The following is a 10,934-nucleotide window of genomic DNA, read 5'->3' as shown; positions in this document are numbered from 1 at the left end:
TCAGACACGGGTGGCTTGAAAGGGTTTTTTTTTTTTTTGCAAAAGAGAAAAAAAATTTAAAAATGAAAAATTATAATTTATATAGTGGTAATTTTTAAAATTAATGAAAGGTAACATTGTCCTTTTAATATTACCATGTCATCATACTAATGGAAACATTAATGGTTGACTAACAGTTGGACTTATGTATCTAATGGAAGATATTCTTTTAGGACGGATTATCTATTTCAAAAACTGATGGACCCACATAGAATTATAGCTAAAAGTTAGGGAGGTCAAGGTATTTTACTCTTTTCTTTTTCATACGTCAACTCCAACATCTCAGTTATTCCTCAATCCTTTAGATATTTATAACCTTATGTTTAGGATAAACCACATACTAAATGATTGAAAATATATTACCCAAATCCAAAAGAATAGTTGCATCTAATAGGGAAATTAATCATACCTCTAAAGCAAACTGATGTTGTGCAACATCAGTCTTGTTGAATGCTAATACAAGAGGCAACCGTGTCTTGTAAAGGATGCTACAAGCATAAAGCATGTTGCTCATAAAGGTAACTGGACTTGCCGAACGAGGTGTATCCATTACATAAGTGACTACAGTAGGGAAAGTTGAAGCAAATGCTTCTGTAATGATAGCTCCTGAAGCAGACCAAGTAAATATCTCAATCTGCCCAGGAGTATCCACAAGAACATAGTCAAGTTGATCTGCTCGCCTCTCAATTACTGAAATAACCTGAGATTGGATTTTTGCAGAGTCATTCGCATGAAATTACAAATGAAAAGTTTCAAGAGCACCAAAATGTAAGAATATAACAAGCATGTCAATTGAGAGAATAAAGAAGATAAAAGCAACTACAACTCTGGATGCACATGAAAGCACCATTATAGATTAGGGGTAAAATTTAAGAAGCATAAACTATGAGCCAAGGCCAGCCATTTGCCAGTTTCAACATTTTGGATCTAACGAGGTTACTTTAGGACACAATTCATAGGGAAAGCTCTTCAGAGCACTAAAAAGCTTAGCATTGCTATGACAAATTTTTTTTGGAACCAAATGCAGAAAATTCAGAAGACTTACCTCATCAAACTTGGTGGCAAACAAGTTGAGAGATGTAAGGATTCCTCCATTAGGTCCAAGATTGAACTGCTTCATCACTTCTTTGTATTTAACCGTGTCTCGTATATCAATGTTAGCACCAAATGGAATGGTCATTACAGCAGGGTCAAGGTTCATCACATAACCCCTAATATTCGAAGCTTGAGTGTGGCAAACCAGCCTATGAAGGAATGTTGTCTTCCCACTCCCTAATCAAATCAAACAGCATATTACAACATTCAAGTTCACCAAAAAAAAAAACTTACTAATAACTTGAGTTTCAATTAGAGCGCTAATATGCTACATATAAACAACCATTAAAACCACCCAATTTGGGTTTCCTGGATTACCTGCCATCCCAACAACAATAATAATAACTGGTTTTCTCTTGAAACCGCTTGAAGGTGACTCAATGTTTAATCTGTCCATAGAATCAGCAAGCTTTTCTTTTTCATCACTGTCTCCCTACATATTGAAATCCAGTAACCGAATAGTAATTACAGGAACAACCCAACAAGAAAAAATGATAAATCTTCTTTGGTCCTTTCAAATGCTTAAACTGAAATCAGTTATACAAGGAAGACTTCCCTAGGTACCTTTGTTTCCAAGGATTCCTGGGAATCCATTTGCATTGAAGTGCCTTCCTCTGGGACTTTAACATTTGATTTTTCCAACTCAGAATCAATTTCCATCTTCAATGAAACGTTAGTTCTGGAAAAAAAAAACGAAAACCCAGAAAAAGTTTACGAGTATTACGTTCAGAACAAGAAAAAAGAGAAAGAAATGGGAAGATAAAGACAAACCCAAAAAAGAAGAAGGTTGAAAAAAAAGAAGCAATTGTATAAAAGTGATGAAAACGAACCTCTTTACTGGTGCTTCAAAAACTTTGAAGTTCGAGGGTTTCCTGTTTGTGAGGGAAAAACATTGAAAGAACTGAGGGTTTTACCCTTTTTAGTTGTTTTTTTTTTTCCCCTATATAGAGAAAATGGTTGAAAGGCTGGAATCAGGCCTAGGATATTTTCATGGGCTTTGGATAGGGCCCGCGCAAAGAAATTTTGGTGTTCGAGGCCCAGAAAGAATTGATGGCCAACCCAAAACGTTTAGAATGACAAATTTGGAGAGACATTTGAGCTTTTAATTGAAAATTTAACTTTTTGAATAGACACCACATCTATCATGCCAATCCTTTCAAAGAAATAAGCAAGCTGTTTTATAATCACATCCAACAAGTATTTTGGATAGCTTAAAAGCCAGAAGATTAATTTTTTAAAATAAAATTATTATTTTATTATAAAATAATATTCAAATAAATTCAATTTAAATTTTAATCATGTCAAGCACTTTCAAAATTGAGACAAATAAGACGAGCCACAATATGATTAGATAGATAAAAAAAATTTAAAAATTTATACATATAGATATTATACATCTTCTGAGATTAACCTTTTGAACACTTAATTTAATATTTTGATGTAAAAAATAATTTTCTCATTTCTCTCGTGCATGATATAAATCTCATCTTTCGTATGGACTATTGGTTCATATAATTTGAAGAAGATAAATTTATTCTAATAATTATACGAAAACTCCTTTCCTAAATATATTCCTACTTAAATTAATTTTATGTATTTTATTAAAAAAAAAAAAACATTGCAATTCAAATCTAAGTCTATCATAGTTCTAGCCTAAGTTACATCAGCTCATATGAAACCTATGAGCTTTTGAAGTGAATTTAAAACAGAAATAAGAAAAACCTGAAAAAAAAAATAGAAGAAGAACACCAAAGATCGCCACTCTCACATTTCTTTTCATCCTTACCTTAAACATTAGAAGAAAAAATCCATTAACAATTTAAGACACACAAATTAATGTTTCAAACAATTGAATTAATTTAGATTTGATTAATTAAACGTATAATCACACCCATTAATTAATTTAACAGTACAATAATAAGTTCATGACATCATATATAGAATACAAATTTTCTGTAATGATTTCTTTACCGTGATAAACTGTAATTAAATTCAACTTGAAAAGACTTCTGTTTTAGGTATTGTTCCTTAAGTGCATTTGTTTTAATGCTTTATTTGCTCTAAAAGATGAATTGGAGCAATTAAATTTCGAAACTAATTAAAGATAGAATATTAGAATTTAGATATAATTACTTAACATATAATTTAGGATTTAGAGTTTAGGGTTTAAGGTTTAAGTCGTGCTTATATGAATAAATAAAAGAAAAATACTAGAATTAGGCATCTTAATCCAATTATTTTTAATTAAACTTAATTATGGATCTTAATTATGCATGTTTAATCCAATAATTAAGCACCCCTTAATTATATTTTTAAAATTTTGTAATTTCCTAGGTTATTATTGCTTGATTTTTTCTTCAAATCGTATAATAGTGTGGACTTTGATTTGTCCTCGAAAACTAGATGGGTAGGTGAAGATTTAGAGTACATTTGATTCACATAATAAAATAGAGGGGAACTAAAATTGTTATATTGTAGGAATAAAATAAAGAAATAATAACTATTATATAGTTTAGTTCATCAGAATGAAATAAGATGGAAATTATTATTATGATTTATTTTATTGATTGGTTGACAAGAATAATTTTAGAAATAATTAAGGAATAAGTCGTATATGATCAAATGTATTTTTAATATTATTTTGTAAGATAACTTTTTAAATTGTAAAAAAGTATTTTTGTCTAATTAATTTAATTCTTGTTCCCAACATTTCGGAATAGCCATTATCAAAAGGGGTTTTGGTAATGGCTATTCAAAGTTCTCTTAAAATGATTATTCCGAGTAATAGTCATTTCATTAAACTAAATATAACTTTATTTCATGAATGAAAATAAAAAAAAAATGACTATTCCATTTATCTCAATCAAATGTGGATTTTGATTTGTCCTTGAAAGCTAGATGAGTAGACAAAGACATAAAGTGTAAAACGTCCATGAATTGATTAAACATTATAAAGATAGAGGCAAAGTGAACCAAAATTATTCCTACCACGTCTTTTATGCATTACTTTTTTGAGGGTAATTTCGTTTGTCGATAATGTAATATAATGTATTGTATGATGAGACACTATAATAGTTCATCATTTGCAATTTGGTATTAAAATATTAATACTTTTACTTTTAGTGTCTAGCATCTTCGTACCATTTATTTTTAATTTAGCTGAATTTAGAAATGAATTAATCGTGGAAAATATGTATAATATGCACACAAACTGTTCGATAAAAAAACAATTCTATTGAAAACATTATTTATTTGTGAATTTAAGATTAAATTTGTCACTCTATTATGATTCAATATAGAATTTTATCACTATATTATAATTTTATTATATGTTACCACTCTACTTTCAATTTTATTAATTTTGAACAAAACGTAGTGGAATATTTTGTTAACGCATTTTGTTACTATCCTTTTAATTTTATTGATTTTTGGATAAAAAATAATAAAATTCAGAAATTAATATATAGTTAATAAGTGACAAATTTCTATTATTTTGATTGTTTTTATCCAAAAAAAATTTAATATATAGTGTCAAAATTCAATGAAATCAAACATACAATAGTAAATTTTAACATTGACTCAAATAAAAATCTGACCTTAATCCCCCTTTATTTGTTTAGAGTTCATCACTAAAGTTTACATTCTATATGTCGCAAAATTGAACATAAAAACAAATACAATTGATAAATTACTATTTAGTATAAAAACCAGTAGTTTTTTTTTTTTTTTGCTTTTCATTTTGAGAGACGAAAATAATTATAGCAAACATCCAAATGATGGGACAATCAAAATTATTGGGTAAAATCATGCATCGATTTTTCATTTTATTGTCTTATATAGTCTCAGTATATATAGTAGTTGCCATATTATAATATTAGCAAACAACATGCTTTACAAGTTAATGCATAAAAAAATGATGGTGGGTTTTCTTTTTCGTCATGATCCGTAAATCGGAAACAAAACGGGAACGTTTCTCTCTCGGTTCGGCAGCAGATTCCACGTGATATTAATTCCACCTTTATTAATTTCCATTTATGTTTCGGTCGTTGAGAGTGGGAATTTCATTTCCAGATTTCTCTTTCTATTGGCTGATCTTTTCCTCTCTACTCTATAAAGCTTCCTATCCAGCAGCTGTCAACCAATCAAACCCAACCGCAAATTTCATTTTACCAGTTCCCCAAGTTCCACTTGTGTTCATTCTCTGGATATTTTCCAACGACAAGAACAAAGATGCATCATGGTAAGCTTAGCTAATTAATTATTCTCTCTTTCCGATAGTGAAGTTTCCTGGTTTTGTAACATTCTGTTAGATTATCTGTAGAGCTTGGCCATGGCAAAGTCATCATCACCAGCATCATTGCAGCCTCTGTCATCGGAGCCATCGCAGCAGCGGCCACCGCAAGTTACCGCCGGCGAAAGAGCAAACCTGTTAAAGATCAAAATATCATTCCACTGCTAGAGAGGACAGAGTCAGGCCGTGTTGGAAGCCTGGAAAGATTCTCCCATTTTGTTGGTATATACTATATATTTAGCTTTGGTTTCCCAACTTTATGTTGGTTGCTTTGCTGATATAAAACAGATTAACCCTTTCGGTTTCTTTTCCACAGCAAGGTCTAAAGAAATGATTTGTCTTTTGATTTTGGGCTGCAGCTAGGCAACTGGGATTTGCAGATGCAAACGAGTGTCCGCAGCTGTGCAGGTTGGCTCATAACTATCTGAAAAAACCCAAAGATTGTGAGGTTAGCATCTTCGAATATTTTGCTAATGAACCAGAAGCTGAGACTTTGTACGTCAAGCTGATGGAGGAGTTTGAGAGATGCATCCTCAGTTATTTTGCCTTCCATTGGAGCCAAGCTTCTCATATGATCAGCCAGGTATGAACCCAAATTTTTTGTGGAACAAATTAATCCCAAGACTTAATCTTCATCTGACAATTGATTAATTAACGATTTAATTAATTTGAATTGCAGCTTCTAAGCGTAGAATCTGAGAAGAAAACAAAGCTAAAGGACTTTGTAATGGCAGCAACAAGGTTGGTTATCAATTTCATTGCCATTAGCCTTCAACTATATATTTTAATTAATATTACTGTCTTTAAATAATATTTCTTGTAATTATTACTTGCTGCTTTATCATCTCTAAAATAACATCGCACCGAACCAAATTGAAATTAAATATTCCCTACGCTATCTCCGTTGTCCTTTTGTCCCCCTCCTTCAAATCGTATTAGAATATAATATTATTATTTAGTATATTATATTTATATGAGAGAGGACCGCTAATTTGTTTTTCTTTTTTCACTAGTCAAACCCACTAGCCACGCAAGGGGCCGGGTATTAAATTACTACAATAATATGACAATAATTTATTTTTTTAAATCTTTGGGCCAACAACTTGTGATATTAATAATCATAAGGATATGGAGTATAATTAACTAGTTAGTGATAAATTAGTGCGTTAGTAAAGAACTAACCAAATGTAGTTAGGTATCATAACGACATCTGATTATTCTTGTGGGTTAGATATTTTAAGTTAAAAATTGAAAAAAATTGTGAAAGATAATTTTTTTCATAAGTTCAATTTTAAAATATTATTTATTATAATTTTAATTATTTTTAGTAAATTTTTTATATGACTTGATAACAATGCTCTTTAAATAATTTTAAATAAATTAAAATGATTTTAGTTTTCTCTATTCTGTCATTCAGATAAAAATTTTAAAATTAAATATCGATTTTCTCTTTTATCAAATACTGTCTATCTCGCTTTTTAACTCTTTCTCGCAATCTCAAAAAATAGAGATAACATCAAGATATGTGTTTTGGGTTTTTTAATTTATTGGTTCATATTCATAAAACCTCAAAGTTAAGATATTAAAATTGATTAGACATATATATAAATTAAAACTATGTATGACTTTAGTAACTTAAACTTGGCTGCGAGTAAGGTAATTAATTAATTATTAAGTATTACATTATTAGTTTTTAGACATTATGTCGGTATTATGAGATTGATTTTTAAGTATTATATGACTTAATCATTATATCTTTAATTTTTAGATATTGCATGATAGGTTATAGGCATTGTATGACTAATTTTTAAACAATACCCAAAAACTAGTCACGCAATACCTTAGTAACTAATCACGCCTTATCAATTATTCACGTAATATTTAAAAATTAGTAATACAATGTTTAAAAATTAGTTACGCAATACACAAAAACTATTTACATAATATTTAAAAATTATCAAAACTACTGAATTTTATTTAACAAAATTAACAACTTCAAATAACACACCATATTTTCTTTAACAATATAATCAACGAATATACCTACTTGGTGAAGAATGCTCAAAATGTTTAAAGGTTTATCTTAATATATCAAAAATCACTCCAAAATGCTTAAAATACTCAAAATACTTAAAAAATTTTCTTTTTAACAAAAAATATTTTAGATATGAATGATCTAGCGAGAAACACTCAAAGCATATGAGTTGATTTGAGGAGCAGAGCATAAACATATAAATCGATTTTATTAAAAATAATTTTGTTTAAAATTAATTTTTTAATTAAAAACAATTAAAATTATAAAAAAATTATTTTTAAAAATATCTTATTTATGCGAAATATTTTTGAAAAGAACCCTTAAAAATATGTTTATTCGCGTGATTTACTTCATTTGATAGTTACTTTTGCCATTTTTGCTACTACTGTGATATAGGATGAGTACAATTCAATGAAACATTGGAATCATTACAGTGCACAATTCCAAATAATTTATATTAGGGAAAATCTATTGAAAAAAAAATTAAAAAAGCACTGTTTATTGAGCGGTATTGTCAGAAGAGTACGAGCATGGGACAAATATGGATGACTACTCATCTAAAACACGACTTTGATGCTAGCAAATTGAGCTTTCCATTGTCGTCTAAGACCCTACTTCTCTTATTTGTCTCTTCTTGCAGGTGACGTATTTGTCTTGTCCTTCGCAGTTCACTGCCCAATCCAAAAATTAAGAAAGAATGCTGCAATTTATCAATTAATGCTAGTTTGGCAGATAGGATAAGCTTTTGAAGATTAATTAATTAATGATCAATTTGTTTATTTTGGAAAATAATTTTGGATTGAAAAGTTTGATTGGTTTTTGTTAGACACAAGAGATTTGAGAGGGTGGCCAAGAATTTAAAGGTGACTAGGCTGTTCACGACGCTGGTGGAGGAGATGAAAGCGATGGGACGTGCGGATGACGAATCAAAATACACGGACGTAATGGCGCCGGTGGCTCACAGCCAGCGGAGCCCCATCCTGCTGCTTATGGGCGGCGGTATGGGAGCTGGCAAAAGCACTGTCCTCAAAGATATACTCAAAGAGTGAGTAGCATAATTAGTATTGTTCAAATGATTACCCGGCATAATTTGGACCTAGTCAAAGAAAAACTAGCTAGAGATATTATAGTATGAAACTAGTTTGCCAAAGACTTTGATTGAACAAAATGGAGCTTAATTAAATAGAGATATTATACTAAGTATATTTGATGTTGTACATGCGGCATTGGCAGACCACTGTGGGCAGGAGCAGCAGCAAATGCGGTGGTGGTGGAGGCGGATGCATTCAAGGAAACCGATGTTATTTACAGAGCTCTAAGCTCTAGGGGTCACCACAATGATCTGCTTCAAACAGCTGAACTAGTAAACCTTCTCTCCAGCACTTCAAATTTTCGCTATTTCCATTCCATTGATGCTTTTAACATCAATTGCCAAAAGTAACCAGGTTCACCAATCCTCCACTGATGCTGCTTCGTCGTTGCTAGTAACGGCTTTGAATGAAGGTCGTGATGTGATCATGGATGGGACTTTATCATGGGAGCCGTTCGTCGAGCAGACAATTGCCATGGCTCGAAACGTTCACAAACACCGTTATAGGATGGGGGTTGGCTACAAGGTGGCCGAAGATGGCACCATTACTGAGAACTATTGGGAGCAGGTCGAAGAAGAGGAGGAAAATCGACACCAAGAAAATGGTGAGACACACAGGAAACCATACAGAATAGAACTGGTTGGTGTGCTTTGTGATGCGTATCTAGCTGTTGTCAGAGGAATAAGGTAAATGGCAGTTGCGAGTTTGAATACTCATCATCTCATTCAGAAGGAATTTGTTTCCCCATTTGGATTGGTTTGATTGGCTTATAAGTTTGGAAGTTGTTGCACAGGAGGGCTATAATGGTGAAAAGAGCGGTGAGAGTAAATTCCCAGTTAAAATCCCACAAAATGTTTGCAACTGCATTTCCAAGATACTGCCAACTTGTTGACAATGCCAGGCTCTATTGCACCAACGCAGTGGGAGGCCCCTCTAAGGTAAAAGCTTACTGATTAATAAGATAAAACTCCATTTGCTAGCATAGTTTAAAGAAATGATTACGATATTTCTTTCACTCTGGATCTCCTTATTGAGGTTATGCCTGCAAACACTAAGGGATAAAGTAAGTAAAATGAAGTGAGACTTTAATACTTTACATGAAACTAAGAATTGTGAGTGTTTTTGATAAACTCGGGCGCCTTGAAAAAGGCCTGTTTACACTTTTCCTATCTCTTCCTTGTCTCGACGTTGTCTGTTCTGCTAACCATTGAATTTTCACCAATGAACTCTTCTTCGTTGAGTAATCTGTGTGTTCTCTCTTGCATGTAATTTGCAAACAAATGCAGTTGATAGCATGGAAAGATGGAGATAACCCGCTTCTGATAGATCCAGATGACATCAAATGCTTGTCAAATGTCCGCAGCTTGAACCCAGGAGCAGAATCTGTGTATGAGCTTTACACAGAGCCAAGTCCAGTACACGAGCCTGGCTCGGTTTGGAAAGATATTGTTTTCTCCCCTTCAAGACCAAACATTCAAGTGGAGCTAAAGACTTGCATTCAAAGAATCGAAAAATCCAACATCCAAACACAAGAATAACATGAACATAATCCACCCCAGCAGGCTATATATGCATATCACAAAAGCCTTGGATTTTTCTTTCAGCTCATGTGCAAAGATTTTCTTGAGGGATAAAATGGTTGTTTCGTTTTCTTTTTGGTTCTTCAGAGGAATTTTATCATGCGTGTGCATCTACCCATCAATTGAAGGTCTACTTACAATTATCAGTGGATTTCTTCTTAATGTTACTGTTATAAAGTGTAGATAAGGCAAATTTGTGCTCCTACTAGATTTAGCGCTAAAAAACATACGAAGCTACGGAAATTCAACACGTACAAATTCATGTGAAGGAAATAAGTTTGGTCGAGAGCATTAAAGCATAACTTTGTGGCAATCTTTTTTTTTTTTGAATAAGTAAAGATTTTCATTGATCAAAACAGGGTGTCTCTGTAATTTACAAAAGAATCTGATTTGAGATAGCAATCAGTTACTAACCTGGCTTACAAAAGCAGCCAAGGCAAGGATAAAACCAGCATATGGTTTCATGAACAGTCACACTTCAATTTACAATCATCCAAAATCTTAAAACGGATAAGAATAGTGGAAGCAGCAAAAGTTCTTCTTTCCGCTCTTTGCTGGCAGAAACAGGAGATCATAAGCCACACTCACAGAGAGTAGGTATCATGCAGGAGAAATATACAATAAATCCTCTGATCTTCCCATGCCATCTTTAGCAAGGCTGTCGACTATGTCATTACACGTTTTGGGAATGTGCTTGATATCCCAACCCAGAAGCTTTGAACTCATTGACTTAATTTGAGAAACAATATGCCGGAACCTCCATGGAACTTCAGAAGGTTTAGAAATCCATAGCATTGCATTCA

The 10,934-nt window shown here is 32.1% G+C and overlaps 2 protein-coding genes across 2 annotated transcripts; one reads left to right on the top strand and one right to left on the bottom strand.

The window, feature by feature from the left end:
* Positions 1 to 71: 71 nt before the first annotated feature.
* QQT2 (P-loop containing nucleoside triphosphate hydrolases superfamily protein) lies at positions 72 to 2,055 on the bottom strand. Its single transcript, XM_021435081.2, has 5 exons — positions 1,965 to 2,055; positions 1,699 to 1,813; positions 1,453 to 1,567; positions 1,085 to 1,311; positions 72 to 739 (listed from the first exon to the last, which is right to left on the bottom strand). Exons 2-5 carry the CDS (start codon positions 1,792 to 1,794, stop codon positions 443 to 445), a joined length of 735 nt encoding a protein of 244 aa, XP_021290756.1. The 5' UTR covers positions 1,795 to 1,813; positions 1,965 to 2,055; the 3' UTR covers positions 72 to 442.
* Positions 2,056 to 5,043: 2,988 nt separating this feature from the next.
* On the top strand, positions 5,044 to 10,277 carry LOC110422225 (P-loop containing nucleoside triphosphate hydrolases superfamily protein). Its single transcript, XM_021436054.2, has 9 exons — positions 5,044 to 5,374; positions 5,456 to 5,647; positions 5,785 to 6,008; positions 6,105 to 6,166; positions 8,287 to 8,505; positions 8,694 to 8,823; positions 8,906 to 9,237; positions 9,345 to 9,489; positions 9,838 to 10,277. Exons 1-9 carry the CDS (start codon positions 5,365 to 5,367, stop codon positions 10,087 to 10,089), a joined length of 1,566 nt encoding a protein of 521 aa, XP_021291729.1. The 5' UTR covers positions 5,044 to 5,364; the 3' UTR covers positions 10,090 to 10,277.
* The last annotated feature ends 657 nt before the right edge of the window (positions 10,278 to 10,934 follow it).

This window comes from Theobroma umbraticum, unplaced genomic scaffold, assembly GCF_002168275.2.
Source record: "Theobroma umbraticum cultivar Fairchild unplaced genomic scaffold, ASM216827v3 scaffold_130.0, whole genome shotgun sequence".
Taxonomy (NCBI): Eukaryota; Viridiplantae; Streptophyta; class Magnoliopsida; order Malvales; family Malvaceae; genus Theobroma; species Theobroma umbraticum.
The sequence above is the reverse complement of the archived record's forward strand: the minus strand, read 5'-3'. Positions and strand labels throughout refer to the sequence as shown.

Coding starts and splice junctions, on each gene's coding strand:
- QQT2 (XM_021435081.2), bottom strand. CDS start 1,794: ATGGAAATTGATTCTGAGTTGGAAAAATCAAATGTTAAAGTCCCAGAG. Junction 1,312..1,452: donor TATTGTTGTTGGGATGGCAG/GTAATCCAGGAA, acceptor TGATTTGATTAG/GGAGTGGGAAGACAACATTC. Junction 740..1,084: donor TTGCCACCAAGTTTGATGAG/GTAAGTCTTCTG, acceptor ATCCAATCTCAG/GTTATTTCAGTAATTGAGAG.
- LOC110422225 (XM_021436054.2), top strand. Junction 6,009..6,104: donor CTTCTCATATGATCAGCCAG/GTATGAACCCAA, acceptor TTTGAATTGCAG/CTTCTAAGCGTAGAATCTGA. Junction 9,490..9,837: donor CAGTGGGAGGCCCCTCTAAG/GTAAAAGCTTAC, acceptor AAACAAATGCAG/TTGATAGCATGGAAAGATGG.